At 38.1% G+C, this 24,057-nt stretch overlaps 1 protein-coding gene across 1 annotated transcript in view; it reads left to right on the forward strand.

The window, feature by feature from the left end:
* Nucleotides 1–24,057, forward strand: part of LOC123512420 (inter-alpha-trypsin inhibitor heavy chain H5-like) — a 116,600-nt gene that overhangs the window by 54,158 nt on the left and 38,385 nt on the right. Inside the window, 4 exon segments of the mRNA XM_045268819.1 lie at nucleotides 6,488–6,573; nucleotides 12,019–12,188; nucleotides 20,464–20,565; nucleotides 23,379–23,523. Coding sequence (XP_045124754.1) covers nucleotides 6,505–6,573; nucleotides 12,019–12,188; nucleotides 20,464–20,565; nucleotides 23,379–23,523 — 486 coding nt within the window. The 5' untranslated portion in view covers nucleotides 6,488–6,504.

Raw genomic sequence — 24,057 nt, forward strand, 5'->3', positions numbered from 1 at the left:
ACACACACACACACACACACACACACACACACACACACACACACACACACACACACACACACACACACAAGCGGCGTAACGTTACAGTTACTTTACTTATTGACTCTAAATATATCAAAACGAAGAACAACACAGATGGCGAAGGAAAGGAAAGAAATATGAAGATAATGAGTAGAAGAGATGACGAAAGACAGAAATGAAGAAAAAAGATAACCCAACCTATAGTAACTTAACCCTGAAAGGACACTTGGGGAAACACTTCCAATACATGCTTTGTACCGGATGAAATTCCGTCACAGCGACGTGGTACTCAGGTGGTACATTTTTGTACCATAAGAGAAGCCATCGCTCGCACATCATAAGGGAAACGCACTCATGTTTGGTGTGAGACAGGACTGTCACTCGATGCCGTCCAGGGAGGCAATATCAGATGTCTGTGCCTCGGTTTTCGATTAATATTTTGATGATTCGTTGGTAAACAAGTGCTCTGCTGAAATTACGATATAGATCAGGTAGTCAGTAAAATGTGTTTGAAATGTCATTTTGACTTTAGATTATATCACTCATTTTCTACGATGGTATATATATATATATATATATATATATATATATATATATATATATATATATATATATATATATATATATATATATATATATATATATATAGATAGATAGATAGATAGATAGATAGATAGATAGATAGATAGATAGATAGATAGATAGATAGATAGATAGAGAGAGAGAGAGAGAGAGAGAGAGAGAGAGAGAGAGAGAGAGAGAGAGAGAGAGAGAGAGAGAGAGAGAGAGAGAGAGAGATTGAAAGAGTTCTATTCATAGAAAGGTGAAAATGCAGAAACAGGTAGAGAGTTGCAGATTTTACCATTGAATGAATAAAAGTACTGGTTAAATCTTGCATTAGAGAGGTGGACAGATTATAGGTGAGAGAAAGAACAATGTGTTGTGCTGTGAGGCCTCGGAAGGGTGTGAGGCATGCAGTTTGCAAGGTCAGAGGAGCAATTGACATGAAAATGGCAATAGAAGATAGCAAAAGATGCAACATTACAGAGGTGAGAAAGAGGCTGAAGAAAGTCAGTCACAGGAGAGGAGCTGATAAGACGAAAAGCTTTTTGATTCCACCCTGTCTAAAAGAACGGTATGAGTGTAATCTCTCCTCCCCATACATGTGAGACAACGGTGGGGAAAAATCTGATACCCACACACACACACACACACACACACACACACACACACACACACACACACACACACACACACACACACGACAGAACACAACACAACACAACACAACACAAAACAAACAACACACAACACACACACACACACACACACACACACACACACACACACACACACACCGCGTAGTGTAGTGGTTAGCAAGCTCGACTCACAATCGAGAGGGCCGGGTTCGAGTCCCGGTAAGCGGCGAGGCAAATGGGCAAGCCTCTTAATGTGTGGCCCCTCTGTTCACCTAGCGGTAAATAGGTACGGGATGTAACTCGAGGGATTGTGGCCTCGCTTTCCCGGTGTGTGTTGTGTGTTGTGGTCTCAGTCCTACCCGAAGATCGGTCTATGAGCTCTGAGCTCGCTCCGTAATGGGGAAGACTGGCTGGGTGACCAGCACACGACCGAGGTGAATTATACAATACAACATAACGCATCAGGGCACACACATATATACACACACACACACACAACACAACACAAAACAACACACACACACACACACACACACACACACACACACACACACACACACACACACACACACACAATACAACATAACACACCAAGGCACACACATATACACACACAACACGACACAGCACAAACACACACACACACACACACACACATACAAACAGCACAACACAACACAACACACACACACACAAACATACACACAACACACACACACACACACACACACACCCGGTAGCTCAGTGGTTAGAGCGCTGGCTTCACAAGCCAGAGGACCGGGGTTCGATTCTCCGGCCGGGTGGAGATATTTGGGTGTGTCTCCTTTTACGTGTAGCCCCTGTTCACCTAGCAGTGAGTAGGTACGGGATGTAAATCGAGGAGTTGTGACCTTGTTGTCCCGGTGTGTGGTGTGTGCCTGGTCTCAGGCCTATCCGAAGATCGGAAATAATGAGCTCTGAGCTCGTTCCGTAGGGTAACGTCTGGCTGTCTCGTCAGAGACTGCAGCAGATCAAACAGTGAAACACACACACACACCGCGTAGTGTACTGGTTAGCACGCTCTACTCACAATCGCGAGGTTCTGGGTTCGAGTCCCAGGAAGTGGCGAGGCAAATGGGCAAGCCTCTTAAAGTGTAGCCACTGTTCACCTAGCAGTAAATAGGTACGGGATGTGACTCGAGTGTTTGTGGCCTCGTTGTCCCGGTGTGTGGAGTGTGTTGTGGTCTCAGTCCTACCCGAAGATCGGTCTATGAGCTCTGAGCTCGCTCTGCAATAGGGAAGACTGGGTGGGTGACCAGTAGACGGCCGTGGTGAATTACACACACACACACACACACACACACCCACACACACAAATAACACAACACACACACACAGGACAATAAGCCATTCCATCAGCAGTAAATACCAGATACATACCTATAAGCTTTAGACCATCTAGTCCTACCTGTTACAACACACACACACACACACACACACACACACAGATAAAAATAAAACAGTCACAAAAGAAAAAAAAACACCGTGAAAAAAAAGAAGTTTCAATTTACGAACGACAAGGTGTAGGCGTGTGTACATTCCCTCCGTTCCTCCTTAAATGGTGTTCTTCCGATACCTAGTGAGTACCTGGCAGATAATTAGACACAGGTGAACACGGCATCAACAACACCCACACGAGACACGCTGAGAAGATTACAAGTTGGAGGAGGGATATTATTATTCTCGACTTAGTTTGACAAGGGAGAGAGACTTATACGAGTAAATGTGTTAAGTATTAGCAGGTTATCAGAGCGTCCTTGCGTCAGCCTTGCCAGGTATAAGTTTGGTGAAGGCATTGTGTGGGAAGGAGGGAGGGAAGGAGGGAGAGAGGGATGGTAGGCAGGGAGAGAGGAGGAAGTGAGCATGATAAGACTGAGTGAAGAAGAAGGATAGAGGAAGAGTGAGGGACGGGAGATGAGAGTGACGTGTGTGGATGTGTGTGTGTGTGTGTGTGTGTCTCTCTCTCTCTCTCTCTCTCTCTCTCTCTCTCTCTCTCTCTCTCTCTCTCTTTCTCTCTCTGCCTCCAAGAACTCAATATCATTCTCTATTTTTGTTTCTCTTTTTTCTGCCATGTGTACTTTCCATAGATGTTGTTTTTCTTAATCCTCGAATCACGTTTGTATTGCGATGTATATCTTAAAATGACGCTATTATTTTACATGTTCACATTTCATTCGTATACATTTGTAAATACCATCTTGAAAAGTCTACACAGATGTACTTTTCTATATATTTTTTCTTTTCAAAACAACACAGCGTACTTATTTCTTAAAGTAGATTTTTTTTTTTGTTTACCATTTCAATGAATAAGGAAGGACGGTCAAGGACATACACATAAAAAGGAAGATGTTATCTCATTTGTCGCTTCCTGAGTCTTTGAAAAGGATACATTTCCGAAACGCAGACCAATTCAAATACTATTACCACTTTATTGAAGCATCTCATCAAGGCAAGGAGAAAAACACACACACATTAAAGACACACAAAAACCAGAGTTCACATAACACACACACACACACACACACACACACACACACACACACACACACACACACACACACCTCTTACATTATACCTTACTTTCTACTCTCCTTTTGTCACTCTGCATATTTTCTTCCCCATGCCTGAAATGAATATACAGTCACCTTGTCTGCCCCTAGAACTCCACATAGCTGTTCAAATGGATTAACCCCTTCATTACTAGGACACACTTTTACCTTGAGATTTGTGTACGACTAGATCATTTTATTGACATTAAGAAGGGTCTATGGAGGTCAGAAGATTAATGGCAGAGTCTTCACTATTTTAATCCCCACATGAGTTTCTGAAGCTGCATAAAACCACCAAATAGTAAGCAGAATGAATATGGAAGCGCGTCACGGCACAGAAGAGATTATGAGACAGGAAAGGAGATAGATGAGCGGAGTTAATATGGAGAAGGTGGAAAATAGGCACATAGAGATTGAAGAGGGATAGATGGGGAGGTGGAGTATATAAAGACTGGAGAGAAAGGTGGAGGGATGGAGATAGATTAGAGAAGTAGGTGAAAAGGAGATAGACTGGAGGAGCATACATAGGGAGGTGAGCGAGATTGAGAGACATGAAAGAAGATGGCTGGATGAAGGTAGAAAGGAGAAATAGGTGGAAAGGAGTAGATAAAGAAACTGTAGAGAGTAGATGGGGAGAAGGAGGGAATAGAGACTGGAGAAGAAGGTGAAAAGGTGGAAGGGTCAAGTGGGGTGCAGAGTGGAAGGGAGGAGGTACGACAACCCTTACCTCACCCCCCCCCTCCCTAACACACTTCTACGACCATTACATGACGACTTCAATCCTCTTAAGGCAAATGTCCGATCCTCCGTCACTCACCAAATTTTTTCGTTTCCATCGTTGCCTTTTCAGTGGAGAATGAAAGTGGAGAGTTGAAATATTTTGAGTTTGTTGCTATTCATCTTGTTCACGTGGAAAAATAACCGTCTTTTGTTAGGATGGGATTACTTTTGAATATTTTTAAAGTTATTTCTATTTTCTTGTTCTTGTGGAAATCTGTAGAAAAACTGCGTATAATGAGGATAAAAATTTCAACTCCGTCCTCTTTTTCTTTCTCCTCTTTTATTTCTCTAAAAACTATACAAATGTGAAGGTTTGTTACTGTTTCGTAATTAATCTCCAACATGCAAACGTTTCCCTTTTATTTAATCCTTTGCGTACAGCTTCACAAAGAGCGCAGTCCAGAGCAGCAGCTTATACGGAGGATACGAAAAACCATCACACTTTCCACTGCCAGGCACAAGGAAAACAGACACCCACAAGAACGTAAAACTGGCTTCCACTACGCAACGCTTCTACTTCACAGCATCATGAAAACTAAAATACGACTCACTCTTCATTGTCAGACAAAAGGAAAAAATAAATGAAAACAGAAACCACCAGGAACGCAAAACTGGCTTCCACTGCGCAACACTTTTTTCTTACGTACAAGATGAAAATCCGACTCGTTAGATTCTGTACAAGGAGAGAAAAAAAATGTAAAAATAACACACAAAGGAATAAATCTCACAGCCACAACAATAAAGCATGTTTAGTTTGGAGTTATTTTCTTCAGACAGGACGAAAAGAATGAATGAAAAAATACAATCAGATAAAAACATCCACAATACAACTTTTCGTTTCCTCGTCGCTGAAGTGGAATATTCTAGACACAATAATATCTAGTTTTCCGTTAGACATACATTTTTTTCAGATAGAACAAAGATAATAAAACACACACACACACACACACACACACACACACACACACACACACACACACACACACACACACACACACACACACACACACACACACACACACACACACACACACACACAAATCCCTTCTCATGCGTTGTGCTGCAGCCTTCTAGACACAGGACTCGGGACAGATGTAACTGATGTGAGTTTAATGTTCATATATAGGATTTTTTTTGGGATGAACGACAATAGCAATAACGACAACAACAACAACAATGATAGCAACAACAATAATAACGACAACAGCAACAACAACAACAACAACAACGATAACAACAAGAACAATAACAATAATAATAATAACAATAATATATAATAATAATAATAATAATAATAATAATAATAATAATAATAATAATAATAATAATAATAATAATAATAATAATAACTACTACTACTACTACTACTACTACTACTACTACTACTACTACTACTACTAATAATAATAATAATAATAATAATAATAATAATAATAATAATAATAATAATAATAATAATAATAATAATAATAATAATAATAATAATAATAATAATAATAATAATAATAATAATAATAATAATAATAATAATAATAATAATAATAATAATAATAATAATAATAATAATAATAATAATAATAATAATAATAATAATAATAATAATAATAATATTATTATTATTATTATTATTATTATTATTATTATTAATATTATCATTATTAATTATAATAACAGCAACAATAACATCACCCTGTCTAAACAGGCAGGTGTTTATTAAGGGAACTGTAGGTCGTCATGTAGCAATCTCAGGTAACTTGCTAATTAGATCAGTGTCCCGTGTTAACGTAAAACCTAATTAGAATATTATTAGATCACAACATTAGACGGTACAACACGACCAGGTACGACGTCACTTTGCCAGGTGAGGGGTCTTTGATTAGTCGGTTGTATATATTACAGACACACACACCTGAAGGATGGTTGCACCTTGCCCACACCTGCCCCTGCTCGTCGCCTCGCTCTTCTACCTGGTTCTAGTCACGCAGGTAAGCAAAGATGTACTGGGATCTCTCTCTCTCTCTCTCTCTCTCTCTCTCTCTCTCTCTCTCTCTCTCTCTCTCTCTCTCTCTCTCTCTCTCTCTCTCTCTCTCTCTCTCTCTCTCTCTCTCTCTCTCTCTCTCTCTCTCTCTCTCTCTCTCTCTCTCTCTCTCTCTCTCTCTCTCTCTCTCTCTCTCTCTCTCTCGACATTTATGTTTCTGGATATTTTTTAATGTTAGTATAAAATGGTGTCTTCACATTTTTATCTAGTCTCTAATGAGATTATGGAGATTCATTGTAATCTGTCTTTATAATGATTTTTCTTTCTCCTTTGTCAATTTGCGATGTATTCTGATCTGCAATATTATCACAGTATTTCTTGTACTAGTTTATAATGTAGGCATAGAAAAAAATGTCTCTAGTTTTCCTATTCTATCGATTTTTTTTTTTTTTATGGAAGAGGGGAAATCTGGCTGAACAAAAAAAAAAAAAAAAAAAAAAAAAAAAAAAAAAGCACTCAACGAAAAGGCCACCTCGATGCCAATATCTGCAATTTCATCACAATAATCCTTACACTACTTTCTAATTTAGCTTTGAAATTACGAGTATGCCTTTAATGTTCTTCCCTTTCTTTCTTCCCATAACAATTAGGAATACGAACACCAGCACAACCTTCGCTGCAGTGCCCAGATACACAACACTAATGAACGTGATTAAGACTGAATCCAATAACTGCCTTATATTTGTATTTCAATATTTCATGAGTTTCTAAGGGTGCGTCTTAAAATAATTGCTTTGTGTGTATCTAGTAAGTATTGAGTTTCGTACGATTTTAAGTTGAAGTGAATGAATTTACTAAGTGCTATGAAAACACCTGGATTTAAAGGATTAATACACCAAAATGATAAAAAAAGGAAGTAAGAAATAATAATGTAAGTTAGACTCGTATTCATAAAGCCTTGCTCCCTCGTTAGGATTATTTTCAAAGATGACACCTATGATTAGTGGCGCTCTCAAGACCTTTTTTCGTTTTGAAATGTCGAATTCTGGTTAATTTGTCACCAGAACCATAAAAACACTTTTGAAAATTCATCTAACTTCAACTGGAGTCTCTGGAAAATAGTGGAGGGATAGCGTAAAAGTGTTTCAGAGTGTGGACCTCTTTAACACACCAACATTAATCTGACTCCGGGTATCCAAAGCTGTCATTCTAAAGAAACTAACCACCAAACCAAAGCACCCTTAAAAATCATCAAACTTCAACTGACCCTTTGGAAAATAGTGGAGGGAAAGCGCAGAAGAGTTCAGATACAGAAGATTTTAACACAACACTAACTTGACTCCGGGTATCCAAAGGCGTCACTCTAATGAAACCTTTTTTTTTCTTTATGTAAGAAGGGAAAGCTGGCCAAGGGCAATATAAAACAAAAAAAAAAGCCCACTAGATCGCCAGTCCCCTTGCAGGTCCGAGAGAATTGGCCAAAGAAGAGATAAATGTCTTGAAACCTCCATCTTAAATTAGTCAAGTCGTAGGAAATTGGAAATACATGAAGCAGATAGGGAGTTCCAGAGTTAGCAGAAAAAGCTATGAATGACTGAGAATACGGTAAACTCTTGCGTTAGAGAACTGAACAGAATAGGAGTTCAGCGAAGTCGCAGGACGAGGAAACTACTAAACCTAAAAATGGAACCAAGAGACAATAAGGCTGGGTGCATATGAATTACTTTTTTGTTGTCAGTGGTTGAGACAAAAAAGTAGCTTGTGTGTATCCAGCCTTACGCAGGCAAACACTAACATGACTTTAAACTGAAGCAGATACTCAGTGCGAGACAAAACCATCACACTTATTCCTGGTGGGGTTAAAATAAGTATAACAAAGTCTAGGGAATCCTCTTACCTGTGAAATGTACTGAGGTCTTTCCGGAACCACGTAATAACCTTCCACTGACTTGCTCACCGCTGCAGGAAGGAAGAAAAGAGAGAGTATACGTTTAGGGAAGACTGTCAACTTATTTCATTCCTGCATTGAATATTATAAACAGTATACTAATATGTTTGTAGATCCTGATTTGAATGAGTTAAAAGTATGGCTGCTGTATGTGTTTACTGTATTGCTATAGTATGAACATTTGTGTTACTCTAGTTGGTGTGGCTATTATTGTTTATGTTGAGCTGCAGTGAAGGTTTCCAGCCGTTTTCAAGGACGCTTTTTATTCTAAGAGTCTAAAAGAGTGTGGGAGACATACGTAATCTGTAGTTCCAGGAGACTCGGTTCAGCAAATAATATTATCTCTCTCTCTCTCTCTCTCTCTCTCTCTCTCTCTCTCTCACACACACACACACACACACACACACACACACACACACACACACAGATACACAAGGACATAAGAAGGTGGTGGTGAGACACGGCTTTCAGTGTGAGCAGGTTAGTTACTGGACAAAGGTGTCATACATGAAGCGCCGTGACCCATGCTGTGTTCGGCCACACGGAAACCTTCCCTCACTGTGCCTGAGAGGAATTAACCAGAGACCAAAACTTTTCCTAACAACGAAGGGGAAATTTTCTTGAGCACGGTTTTACATTTTCTTCTTATTTGTGTGTAACTGTATTAACCACAAACAGTTTTCTCTACAACTTATGAATTCCACTGACGGTTTTACAGTTTCTTCTTATGTATGTAACTGTATTAGCCACAAACTCTCAAACAGTCCTCTCAACATGTTATTTATTCCACTGTGCTTCGTAATGGTATAGTCGTGCGCCGAGACTGTCCCCGAAGTGCGCCTCGAAAATTTAATAGCTATAGTCCGTTCATCCGAAGAATCCAGGCCGAAGCTGCTAGTTTGGCTGGCAGCCCTGATCACCCGCCACTAAACCTTCCCGACACTTAAATTTTCTTCAAGTACATTTATTTTTCTTTACTTAACTCAATAGATATACAAGTTTATACCTTGAAGAAAAATAAATGCACTTGAAGAAAATTTAAATGTCGGGAAGGTTTAGTGGCGGGGAAGAGGGCTGCCAACCGAACTAGCAGTTTCGGCCTGGGTTCTTTGGATGAACGGACTATAGGTATGTCTTGAATTTGTGCCTTTTGACATCGAGAGGATATGCAATAATAAAAATATTACGTATTATTATTATTATTATTATTATTATTATTATTATTATTATTATTATTATTATTATTATTATTATTATTATTATTATTATTATTATCATCATCATATTATCATTATTATCATACCTATTTTTACAATTATTATTATTACGTTATTACTTCACCGTTGAGTACACGTGTGCACACATAGTGATACAAGTATGATGGCTAGCCCGAGGCCTAATATGTACCTTTGTGTCAGTGGAATACATAACAAGCTTACATAGTACACTCGATCAATGTAGAGTTGGTGCGCCTTCAAAGTCCAGGTTATGTCATCAATGTGCCACTGACCATTGAAAGTTGTGAACCTCAGGTGTAGAGTATATAGAATGTCACAAAGATGATTATCAGTGGTGACACAAAGACTACCGGTCAGGTTTTCACAGGGTTTTTCTCTATGATGATGCAGAATTCTTGTCGAACAATCACCAGCGTAATGGAAACAAGCTTAGAAATACCAATCATTCTTAGTGGAAGTGAAAGATGAAAGATGCCTATCAATTTAACATTAGAACCACGAATATGCATTTGAAAACATAAATATTCTCCGTTAAATCTATTTTGGCGACGCAAAAGTCTTGTTTGAAACTCTCATTGTACCTTGAACACCATCAGCACCTTCACTTAATCCCTATAGGAATGTACAGAACGCGACGCTGAAATGTTTGCTTAGTTGATCACTCACTCACAAACAAGAGACGCGCTGCAGCACTCACACACCAGCCACGGATTGAGAGGCAGACCAGGATAAAACTCAAGAGTTTTGTGTGCCAATGGAAGAATGTGTTGTGAGGGAAATGAGGCACAGGTATACAGAGACACGAGCTACTGACACAGGGCTGTATTCTTGAACATGTGGGTTTTATATCTCTACTTATTTCAAGACTCTAAAACCTACAAAGTCCGCCTTGTTTAAAGAGCCTTGATGATATTAAATCTGGAATAAGTTGAATAGACAATAAACAGATTGTAAAGGTTTTCCATATAAGACTTATTCAAACAGACAAAAAGTGTTACATATTTATTCATTCAAACGGATTTTAATCGTTTAACAACTTTTCTATCTTAACAAACCAAAATTACTCTAAATTTCGACTTCTTTACAGACTAATGGTATCTTATCTTATTTAAACAAATTATTGATTTCATATCTCCATTTACTTAAGGAGATTGAAAGATTTATTTTTTAACTAATTCTCACAGACGCTATTGGTTCCACACCTTGAGTTATTAAAGCATCTCTATCTCAATCTATATGAAGACTAAAGGTTTTCAGTCTCGCCTGATTCAGACAGACTAAACATTTTACATGCACTTACTGAAACAGACTAATCCTTTCGCATTTGAAGTTACTTTAGCACTCTCTATAAACCTTTTCTGTCTCAATTTATTCAAAGAAACATTTCATATCACGACGCATTCAGTCTTCAAGGGTTTCCTATAATTCCAGTGAAATTTTGATGAATGTTCTCCATTACATAATATAAACAACCCTTAAGAAAACAGGAGAAATAATCTTTGCGGCTTTCTTAAACTCACCCTCATGAACTTAAAATCTCAAAACACCAGCCGTTGCTTCCCTCAAAAAAGAAAGAAAGAAATATCAGGAAGAGAAACAAGAGGCATACATTTTAATATATAAGTAAACATTTTCCTCTCAAAGTAGTAAAGACACGGAACATTTCCATCGATGAGACCAAAGGGTTATGGAGCACAGCCACGAACTCAATAATGCCTCAGTTCTCCCTTTGACTCACTCCACTCCCCCTTTTACGTTTTCTAAGATGGTGCGTGGAATGATTTTAGAGGAGGCTATTGTAAATTGAGCTGGCGTGTATTTGTAAAGGTGTAAATAGAGAAATTAATAGATAGATAGACATAGATGAACACCCATCCTCTACACACAGAAATACATAAATAGATAGATAGTTTATTGATCACAGTTTGTCATATTAAAATGAAATACTCAATAATTTCAGTAGAGAGAGAGAGAGAGAGAGAGAGAGAGAGAGAGAGAGAGAGAGAGAGAGAGAGAGAGAGAGAACTGCAGTCCATACTTAAAACTGAATTCCGGACCATAATCATTACAAAGAAGAAAAATAATATGAGACATAACAAACAAGTTAAAAAAAAAAAAAAAAAACTAACAAAGAAAAAATATAAAAAAAAAACACAGTATACTTAAACTCCTTGTACATAAACGTATTAAAAAAAAAACACACACACACACACACACACACACACACACACACACTTGACTCACTTATACCCCTCCTTCTCCCCAGGCTGCAGGGTGGCGGGGCGTGGTGGGCCGGGTGGAGGTGAGGACGGAGATCAGCCAACGTTACTCTTCCACACTCTGCCGCATCACCCTGCACAACCCGCACCCCAAGGCAGATCACGTCACTCTAGCCATGGTCCTCCCTGCCGATGCCTACGTGTCCTCGCTTACCATGTACGTACGAGGGTGACAAAAGAGTGATTCAAGGGTGACTGACTGAATGAGGCTCCCCATGTAGGTACGGGGATGACTAAAGGGTGACTGAAGGGTGACTGGCTAACTGAGTGAGACTACGAGGGTGACTGAATGACGAAAATGACTAAAGGGCGACTCTCTAAGGTGACTGAAGAGTGAATATGATTGAACACTTCTGCACCGTCCTTCCATTACTTTCAAAAGGCTTTGCTTAGTGTTACATGGGTTTTCAAGGGTGCTTCTATGGCTCTAGTGACAGTGGCAGTGTTTTTATATGACTAACGGATGAAACGCTTTTAAAACCCTAGGTGGTTATTTTTGTGGCCTTTTGAAAGAGCAGAGTGTTTCAGTAAAGTCTATTGTTGTAGTGTTTCTGGTGACGTTTGTGTTCTTTGCGTTAGTCTGTATGTTTGTCTCTCTCTAAATGTTGGAAGGATCAGTGTGTATTTGGTGATGGAAATGTGTTAGTGTTGTGAAGTAATGTCTTTCGCAATACATTTCTGCTCTATTGTTGGTTTCAAAATCTGGCAACACAGATTCTAACTCTTTGGCGGGTAAATGAGTCAGTCAGTAAGTAAGTAAATAAAAAAGTAAGTAAGTTAGTTAGTTGGTATGGAAGTAAGTAAGTATGCAAGGAAGGAAGGAAGGAAGGAAGGAAGGAAGGAAGGAAGAAAAAAAGAAAGAAAGAAAGGAAGGAAGGAAGGAAGGAAGGAAGGAAGGAAAGAAGGAAGGAAGAAAGGAAGGAAGGAAGGAAGGAAGAAAGAAAGGAAGGAAGGAAGGAAGGAAGGAGGGAAGGAAGGAGGCAAGGAAGGAAGGAGGGAGGGAGGGAAGGAAGGAAGGAAGGAAGGAGGGAGGGAAGGAAGGAAGGAAGGAAGGAAGGAAGGACGGAAGGAAGGAAGGAAGGAAGGAAGGAAAGAAGAAAGAAAGGAAGAAAGGAAGTAAATAAGTAGGTAAGTAAGTAGCCACTTTTAAAGTAACAATTACAACTCAATTAAATTCTTAGCACAGTCAGTCGAACTATAAGCTTCCTGAGAGACAGATGCTTCATTAAACTTCATACATCACTTAATAGAGGCAATCTGTGTATGTCTGTATGATATTTACAAGTGACGAGAGAAATCAGGGTGTGACACTGTAGATGCTTTCAGTTTTTCTTTCCACGTCTTCTTTGATCAACTCACGCTGGTAATTAAGTGTGAGTGACGGGAAGAAAAAAAAGAGTAACATCACACAGAATTTTAAGAGGAATAGAATTAATGACTGACATAAGCTTCTTCCCTTTAGCGCCGCAACAATAATCATAAGTAAGCCGAATTAAAAAACAAGAAAACACACACACACACACACCCACACACACACACAAAGCTACAACAAAATATTAGCAAACGTTTCCTCGTATTACCTCTACAACATCCACCAAACTCTAGCAAACGTAATTGAGATTCTTAAATGTTTACGCGTTTTCACTGGTAATTCAACAGCGACACCATTAAAACAGGAAAATATCACAGAAACCATCCTAATAATGATGGAAGATACGCCTAATGAGAGGTGAAGGACGAGGACGAGCTGCAGTGTTGCCAGAGAGAAGTAGATCCTTGCAACACAACACGCAGCATTTGGGAAGGCGAGAGTGAGGATGATTAATGTTTCTTGAGTCAGTAAAGCCTTGAAAGAAGCAGGAAATGAAGTGGAAAAGACAAGAAAGCGACTCAAATATGAAAGACAGGAGAATAAATGCTAGAAAGAAAAAAAGAATAGACGAGAAACAGAAGCAAAGAAAACCAAAGATGAAAGCGAAAAAAGAGGGAGCAAATGATGAGAAATGAAGAGAAAAGAAGATACGAAAAGCAAATGAATAACAAACAAAGATGATAAAAAAAAAGAATAGAGGGGAGAAGAGAAAAAGAGAAAAGAAGAAACCAAAAACAAATAAAGAGAAAATACCCAAAGAAAAAGGACAAAGAGAAGGAGAAAAAAAAGAAGGTAAGGGAATAAGGAAACAATGAAATAAAGGAAAGGAAAATGTGTAAGGAAAAACAACAGGACAATAAAAACAAAGATAAAAGATAAGAAAGTACAAAGAGAAAAGAGAAATTAGAGATAAAGAAGCGAAATACTGATACAGAAGAAATATAAGAGATAAAACAACGAAAAAAGTAAAAAAAAAGAAAAGAAACAAGAGAGAAGAAACGAAAACCGAATAGAAAATAAACAAAAGAAATAATACAATGAGAAAAAAAGGGAAGAGAAAAGAAAGAAGAAAGAAGAAACAAAAAATCGAATAAAAAAGGAAGAAGAATAAAAGGAAGAAAAAAAAAAAAAGAGAAAGGAAGCAAGAATAAAGATCAAACGAACACTAATTAAAGAAGAAACAAAAACAATAGCAAATGAAGAAAAGAGACAAAATGGAGGAGAAGAAAATAAAGAAAGGAGAAAACGTAACGAAAACAAATAAAGAAGAAATGAAGAGCGAAAAGAAACAAGGGAAAAAAAAAAATTAGATGAATAAGAAACAGAAGAGACAAGACATAAAAAAAAGGGAGAAGAAGATAGAAAAGAATAAACCAAGGAGAAAGAAAGAAGCGAAGACAATATTAGATCAATACAAAGTAGACTACAAGGTTGCAAGGAACAAGTCAACTGAACCTTTTAAACTTCCGTGGAGAGACGCAGGTTGGGCTAAGAGGGAACTGGCAGGGGTCTTTGAGTGCTGTGTGGATAATGACAGACGTAAGCAAAATTCTCAGTCAGTAATCAGGTTAGACCAAGTAAAGGGAAAAGAAGGGAGAAGCAAAGAAAACGCAAGGAAAATAAATAAAGAAGAAACAGAAGATATAAAGAAAGAGGAAATAGGAAGAAAAGAGAAATAAAAAGAGAAAAATGGGTTCAAGGTTTATAATTAAATGAGAAAAAGAGGAAATAGGAAAGAAAGAGAGAAATAAAAGAGAAAAATGGATTCAAGGTTTAGATTAGAGATTTGAGAAAGGGATAGGAAGGAATGGGTGTTGAAACAGAGTGATGGGTAAATGGAATAGAACTAGAGAGGAAAAGAAATGAAAGAAATAAAAAAAGTAAATAAACTAGCAAGAAACACAACAAAAGGAGAAGAGAGAGAGAGAGAGAGAGAGAGAGAGAGAGAGAGAGAGAGAGAGAGAGAGAGAAAGGAAACGAAAAAGAAGTCATGAGGTTGCTAGTGGTTATGTTGTGGTGGTTAGGTTAATTAAGTAAGTTGGTAGTGGTTAGAGTTATGTGCACAAATATAGAGACTACCGCGTGTAAGTCTAGGAAGTCCTTGTAGTTTCCTTTAGATTTTAAGAAAGACAAGAAAAAAAAAAAAAAGACACAGACGAAAAGGAAAAAAAAGGAAGAATTAATAAAACAAAGAAGAAACGAAGTAATGAAGAATCTATAAAATTTGATCTTGACTGTACACGACTTTGCTTATCCTCCTTATTACCTCGAAAATCAATACATAAAAAGTCATACACTGAAGAAAAACGATAAATAAACTGAAAGTGAGTGTAGGAAATAACTTTTGATCCTGATTATACAGAGCTTTCCTTCTCAGCACGTAGGTCTATTGCTTATCCTCCTTATTACCTCGAAAATCAATAGATAAAAGGCCATACACTGAAAAATAACGCTAAATACATTGAAAGTGAGTGGAGGGATTGTTTTGATCTTGACTATACAAGGCTTTGCTCCTCAACGCGTGAATTCATCGTCTTTACTCTCTAGAAAAAAAAAAAAAGATAGATAAATAAGAGGATAACAGACTGTAGAATAACGCTAAACGATTTAAAAGTGAGAAAAATTAATGACTTATTTCTTAGCGCGTAAACGTATCTTCCCTGTCAGCTAGGAAAAAGAAAAAAAAAGAGAAAAAAAACGAACGGAAAGCCATAAACTGTAGAGTAATGTTAAACTAATTAAAAGTTAGAAAAATAGTTGACATTTCTTAGCGCGTTTATTTATATTTCCTAAAAATATAATGGAAAAACAATTAACTGTAGAATAATGTTAAACAGCTTGAAAATGAGAACAGAAGCTGACTTATTTTTAATGTCTATCTTTCTTTGAGATAAAAAAAAATAAAACGGCCAAAAACTGCAGAATAGCACTCAACAGTTTAAAAGACAAAAATCGTTAACTAATTTCTCATATATTTATTTTCGCAATGACTTAGAAAAACAACAAATAAAAAACCATAAAGTGTAAAATAACTCTAAACAATTTGATGGTGAGAGTGGAAGTTGACATTTATTATATTTATCTTCCATACGAAAAAAAAAAAATAAATAAATGAATAAATAGAATGCCATAAACTGTAGACTGACGCTAAACTATTCGAACGGCAGAAAAACAGTTGGCTGATTTCTTAACGCATATAGGTATCTTTCCTGTCGGCTACAAAAAATAAATAAATAAATAAGATAAAAAAATAATAATAACAATAAAAAAAAAACATAAACTTTAAAATAATACTAAACAATTTAAAAGTGAGAAAAGGAAGTTGACTAAATTCTGAACGCGTATATTCATCTTCCCTAGAAAAATGAAATGCAATAACCTGCAGAACAACGCTTAACGAATTCAAAGTCAGAGAAGAAGTTGACATTTCTTAACGTAGATTTATCCCCCCCTGTCAGTTAGAAAATAAATAAAAATAAAATAAAAGCCAAGAACTGCAGAATAACAATCACTAATTTCAAAGTCAGAAAAACGATTGACTAATTTCTTAACACGTATATCTCTATCTTCCCTGTTAGCTAAAAAAAAAAAAAGAAAAAATAAATAAATAAAAGCCATATACTGCAGAATAATGCTCAACAATTTCAAAGTCAGAGAAACGATTGACTAATTTCTTGACACGTATATCTATCTTCCCTGTTAGCTAAAAAAAAAAAAAAAAAAAAAATGATAAAAAAAATAAATGAATAAATAAAAGCCATTTACTGCAGAATAATGCTCAACAATTTCAAAGTCAGAGAAACGATTGACTAATTTCTTGACACATATATCTCTCTTCCCTGTCATCTAAAAAAATATAATTAGATAAAAAGCCATAAACTGCAGAAAGCACTTAAGCAAATTGAAAGTGAGAAAAGAAGTTGGCATTTTTAACGCGTATGTTCATCTTCCCTAGAGAAATAAATGCCACAGACTACAGAATGACGCTAAAATTAATTGAAAGTCAGAATAGAAGTTGACATTTCTTAAACCCTTCACTGCTATCTGACACTTTTTTTTTATTTATTTATACCATGTGGGCTTTTCACGGGAACTTACGGGCTAAAGGGAATACTTTTTGGGTACCTCTATCTCAAAGCCCACCTGCTAGGAAACCGTTGCCCCGAGTGAAGAAGCCTCGGAAGTCCACTCGGACCGTGGACAGGATTTGAACCCGTGCACTTGGAGACCCCTCGGACCCCAAAGCACGCATGGTTCCACTGTACCACTAACGACTGCGAGGCTTTTCTTATTCTACAGCCACGTGCGAATATCATACTGGCTAAAAAACTACAAAACTTCCCCTTGTAATCCTATTCTGTCTTCCGGATTTGCTTCTCACCACGTATTCTTGTCGATACTACCCACAAATCCCTACAGGCTTTATTTCCAGCAGGATTGTGCGATGCCTAGTGTTGTGTGGCGGATATGCTCCACTTCCCCGCACAACAAAGCCTTTACAAGCGTTGCGTCTAGTTAGTCTTTGTTCCTGATGCATCCGTGTTTCGCGTCGACTCCTAATAAGCTTTTGTGGAACACAGGCAACCTTTTAATGACATTTGCGTGATGATAGTGAGAGTTCAACAAAGACTCTCACCATTATAGACGCAAACATCCTTAAACGAACCCAGTAATAGTCTCTAGCTTTCAAAATAATGTCATAACGAGACGATGTTTTTACAATACCTGCCAACTTGATGTGAAATTTCTGTCTAAACTGTCACGTCTCGTCTTGGCATCTTTAAAAACCCAAATGATAATCGTTATATCCTTGGAATAAATCAAAGGGAGAGAGCGCGGCTAACTATACATGCCAAGGTGCGGTGAGGCTTGGAGCAGTACTGTCGCGTCGCCTCGGGAGCCTGAAGGGACGCTGGAAGGTGACATGAAGAAGGGTTACCAGTTTTATAGTGGTCCTGAGGTAATGCCTGATTCTACCGCATTATTTGTGACCCTTTATGACTCCCTTACTGATTATATTGCTCTGTATGACTGCTTTTCTGATTATACTGCATATTTGTGGTTATCGATTACTGTGCTATTAATTATATTGTGGTTCTGTGGCCCTGCATGACTCCCTTACTGATTACTAGCCTGTATGACTGTTTTACTGATTGTTTGTAGGTGTCTGTGGACCTGTATGACTTACCTTATTGACTATACTGCATATTTGTGGCCATGAATCACTGTTACTGATTATGTTGTGTTTTTGTGCTCACAGATTAATGTGCTACTGATAACCTGTATTTCTGTGTCCCCTTGTATTAACTGCCTTACTGATAACACTGCATTTTTGTATTCCTGTATTAACTGCCTTACTGATAAGCTGTATTCCTGTATTCCTGTATGATTGTCTTAGTGATAACCTGCATTTTTGTGTTTCTTTCTGACAGCCCTACTAGTTATCTCTCTTTCTGATGGTGTGTGCTAATGTCTCACTGATCATCTGTATTTCTGTAGCCTTGTATCAGTACTTCACTAATAACCTGTATTTCTCTTTCTTTACTCCGTTACTTATTGCATTTCTGTAGCCATGTATTGCTATATCATCTGTATTTATGGTTCCTTTTATCTCACATCTCTGTATTGCTGCACTGGTCTTACTGATAACCTGTATTTCTATGACCCAATACTCCATCACTATCTGTATTTCTGTAACCATGTATCGTTGTATCCTTTGCATTTCTGTTTCCCTTTTAACTGGCACTCCTGTATTGCTGCGTTGCTCTACTGGCGATAACACGAGCGTGGGAAGACCCAAGTCAGGTGAAAAATTGGCCTTTGATGTCACGTACTGAATGCTTCAATGATTGTGGAAAAATGAAACGGGGAAAGGATCATACAAAGTGAAGTGTGACAAGAGGATCTGCAGAAGTACGAACTGGTGACACTGGAAAATGAGAGGGGAAAGAAAATGAGAAATCGCGAAATGTTGCAGGGAATTTTTACTGTACATGACTAACTGACTGATTGATTGTATTATGATTATTATCATTATTATTATTATTATTATTATTAGTATTAGTATTAGTAGTAGTATTAGTATTATTATTAGTAGTAGTAGTAGTAGTAGTTGTTGTTGTTGTTGTAGTAGTAGTAGTAGTAGTAGTAGTAGTAGTAGTAGTAGTAGTAGTAGTAGTAGTAGTAGTAGGAGGAGGAGGAGGAGGAGGAGGAGGAGAGGAGGAGGAGGAGGAGGAGGAGGAGGAGGAGGAGGAGGAGATGAGTAGTAGTAGTGTAGTAGTAGTAGTAGTAGTAGTAGTAGTAGTAGTAGTAGCAGTTGTAGTTCAGTAGTTGCTGTTGTTGTTGTAGTGGTTGCAGTAGTAGCAGTAGTAGCAGTAGCAGTTGTGGTAGTAGTTGAGTGTTGCAGTTGTTGTTGTTGTTGCAGTGCAGCAGCAGTAGTTGTTGTTGTTGTTGTTGTTGTTGTTGTTGTTGTTGTTGTTAGCAGTAGTTGTTGTAGTAGTAGTGGTAGTGGTGGTAGTAGTAGTAGTGTAGTAGTTGTAGTGTAGTAGTAGCAGTAGTAGTAGTAGTAGTAGTAGTAGTAGTTGTTGTTGTTGTTGTTGTTGTTGTTGTTGTTGTAGTAGTAGTAGTAGTAGTAGTAGTAGTAGTAGTAGTAGTAGTAGTAGTAGTAGTAGGGAGGAGGTGGTAGTAGTAGTAACAGTAATACTTTAATTGTTTTGTTGACGATGCATTCATTAAACAAATTTATTCAATATATATTCATTAATTTGTCCTTTACCTCTATTCTCCTTCTTTCTTTCCTTTCATTCCTTCACCTAATTACGCACTAATCCAATTTATCCTCCTTACCTATTCCTTCCTTCCCTTCCATGCCTTCCTTACTTCATTCACTGTAACTCTCTTCTTTCATCTCTCCTTAATCAAGCGTTCACTTCCCTGCTTTCTTTCCTGCCTCCTTTCATTCACACACCTCTCTACCCCACAGCGAAGGCAAGGGAGTGTGTATCAAACCTATTCCTCCCTTCCCTCCTTCCCTCCATTGACGCAGCTCTCTCCCCTACAGCGAGGCGGGAGGGAGGAACATTACAACTAAGGTAGAGGAGAAGAGAAGAACAAGAGGACCAAAGACTTCGGAAGACACCAGAGCGACATCAAGATCCAGGAGGTACACACACACACACACACACACACACACACACACACACACACACACACACACACACACACACACATTTCTCCACTCATATTTTAAACATTTTTGCTATTTTTCTTCTGGTTTATTTTTCGTCTCTTCTGGATTTATGTGGAGGAGGAGGAGGAAGAGGAGGAGGAGGAGGAGGAGCGGGAGGAGGAGGAAGAGGAAGATAATTATTTTAACCCTGTATTCTTTTCCTTTTTTCTTTTTTTCCTTTAGTATATTTCTCCGATTGTTTTCTTTCCTTATTTCTAAACTCATTTCTCTTTCTTTTCTTTCTCTTTCTTTCCTTTCTATTCGCATCTCCGCTTTCCTTCTGCTTTCCTTTTATTTTCTTCCATTCCCTCTACTGTTTTCTTTCCCTTTTCTTCTTCTTTTTTTCCTTTCCTTTATTTTTTTCTTGTCCTTCACCTCTATTTTTCCTTACCTTTTCTTTCCTTCATATATCTATTGCTTTACTTTTCTTTTCCTTTCCTTTACTGTCTATCATTTATTGTTACACTCTTCTTCTGTTCCTTATCCTGGTTCTCCTGCTTCTCTCTTCCTTCTTGGCATCTTACTTTTTCTTTCTTCTTTATTTTCCTTCCTTTTCTGACTCGTTTGCTTCTTTCTTCCCTCTCGTCATCCTACAATTTCTCTCTTTTTACTTTTCCTTCCCTTTACTGACTCCCTTCTTTCTCTCTTCCTTCTCGATATCTTGCTTTTCTCTCTTACTTTTCGTTCCTTTTTCTGACTCTCTTCTCTTTCGTCCTCCTACTTTTCTCTCTTCTTACTCTTCCTTCCCTTTCCTGACTCGCGTTTCTCTTCCCTCTCGCCATTCTGCAATTTTTCTCTTCTTACTTTTCCTTCCCTTTTCTGACTATGTTCCTTCTCTCTTCCCTCTCGCCATCCCACAGCTTTCCTTTCCCATTCTTCTCCTCCCCTGCGATATGAGATTTCTAAAGTAATGGCAACTTATAATTACTTCGTCCTCGTCTTCGCCTCTCGTGTAATCGAATTGCTTTCTCGTAAGTGACAAAATGGCGATGGTGTTGTTCTTAACCCCTTCAGTAACATGCCGTGTTTTTTTATTATTCTTATTATTTGGTGATTTTATACAGCTTCAGAAACGTATGTTGAGATTAGAACACCAAAGACTCTGGCCGTTAATCTTTCGACCTTCATAGACCCTTCCTAATGCAAATAAAATCGTCTAATCATACACAAAACTCGTCGTAAAAATCTGTCCCATTACTGAAGGGGTTAATAGTGACTTAAAAATGCAGTTCTACCACGCATAAAGAAGACAACAGACAAAGTGGTGATGGTGTTGCTCTTAAACCCTTCAGTACCATGCCGCGTTTCCATATTCACCCTGCTTTCTGTTTGGTGATTCTATAAAGCTTCAGAAATTTATGTTGGGATTAGAATAAGAAAGACTCTGGCCATGAATTTTTTGACCTCTATAGACCCTTCCTAATGCAAATAGTGGCGTACTGGATAAGGTGGTGAGCGTGGGATCAGGCAGACGTTCACGCGTAGGGTCGAATCCCACCACGTACTGCCTTGAAACTTTGCCATTTGTCCAGTGGTTTAAAGTTACCTACATGTCACCATGATACCCAGGTTCTAGGTGATTACACCAAAGATGCGCTTGGGTGGTGATATGGGCCCTAATATGAGTACCACTATAAAAAGAATTGCCTGAGCCACAAATGGGTGAAAATAGAATAAATAAATAAAAATAAAACAAAAATGAATAAATAAATGAAATAAAAGAACCCTCTCCTTCAATGACACCCAAAACTCAGGGCAAAAATTCGTCTCAGTAATGAAAACGTTAAAAGCGACATGAAAATACAGTTCCACCACGCATCAAAAGAGGAAGAAGTGGGGTTTGTAGAGTGGTGGTTTTAGTTTTAGTTTTGGTGTCTAGGTGAGTGTAGACCAAGTGAGGATATTTGTTTGCATATTGATAAGTAAACGTGTCTTGTGCTCTGTGTGGGAGAAGGAATATCGCGAAGAGCAACAAAAAGATTGGAGAAAAGAAAACTGAAAAAGAGAATAAAAGAGAAAAGGAAAGGAAAGGAAAGAAAAAGAAAACCCATTAAAGACATGTCCCCAAAAAAAGATGATAAAAAAAAGGGAAACATCAGAAGGTAGCCATTTCTCGCCAGGTCATCAAAAGTTTGTAAAAGATTGACAAGCTTTAATTAAGAACATGGACAGCTTTTTTTGTGTTGGAAGAATCTTGAGAATTTTAACTAATTAGACCATTAAGTAACTCATTAACGGCAATATACTCTTCACTAGCCTTTCCTCCTCCTCCCTCTTTTCTTCCTTTCTTCCTCCTCCTACTTTTCCTCTTCTTATTCCTCCTCCACCTTCCGCTTCTTTTTTATGTCCCTCTTTCAATTTCTTTTCTTCCGCCTTCCTTTCTTCTCCTCCCTTACCATGTTCTTCTCCTACTCCTGCTTCTTCACATTCCCTTTCTTCCCCTGCTCCTTCTTTTCTTCTCCTTTTCTTTCTCCTCCTCCTTCGTCACTTTCTTCTTCTTCTTCTTCTTCTTCTTCCACTACTAGTACTTTTTTCTTTCCTTCTCTATTAATATTCCTTTCTTTTTCTCTCTATTTCTTCTATCTTTATTACTTTCGTCAATATCTTCTCCTTTGCTTTTTTCTTCTTCTTTCTCCTCCTCTTGCTTCAATGGTGTAGTTCTTCTATCTCCACCACCACAACCGCCACCACCACCGTCATCACCTCCTTCACCGCCTACGTCACTCTTCCCTGCTTTCCTCCGTCAGGTACTTCCCGCAGGAGACGCAGCGGTTCAAGGCGAGCATCAAGGTGGCGCCCCTGGACCAGGCTACCTTCTATATTGCCTACGAGGAGCTACTGCAGAGGGCACGAGGCAGATATACCTTCTCCCTTCACCTGCCGCCCTATTCCGTAAGGCTGGTGGCTGTCTGTGTGTGTGTGTGTGTGTGTGTGTGTGTGTGTGTGTGTGTGTGTGTGTGTGTGTGTGTGTGTGTGTGTGTGTGTGTGTGTGTGTGTGTGTGTGTTCTTACCTAATTGTTCCTACGTAATTGCATTTTCCGGGTTAAATTGTCGTGTTTATAGTTGTGATTGCTCGTTAATCAATTAGATCAGTAAATTGCGTTCTGTTAATTGATTGGTTTGGCAGGAAGAAACAATATTTACTCTTGTTTGCTTTTATTTCATTAATCTATCTATTTATCATCTTAACCCTTCAGTGCTAGGCCACATTTTTTCCTTGAGATGTGTGTACTTTTAGACCATTTTATTTACATTAGGAAGGGTCTATGAGAGTTAGAAGATTAATGGCCACAGTCTTCACTATCTTAATCCCCACATAAGTTTCTGAAGCTTTATAAGATCACTAAATAGTAAGCAGAATGAATATAGAAACGCGTCATGGTACTGAAGAGGTAAACGATGTCACTGAATGTTGTGGCTCTTTCA

The sequence above is a fragment of the Portunus trituberculatus genome, chromosome 33 (genome assembly GCF_017591435.1).
Source record: "Portunus trituberculatus isolate SZX2019 chromosome 33, ASM1759143v1, whole genome shotgun sequence".
NCBI lineage: Eukaryota > Metazoa > Arthropoda > Malacostraca > Decapoda > Portunidae > Portunus > Portunus trituberculatus.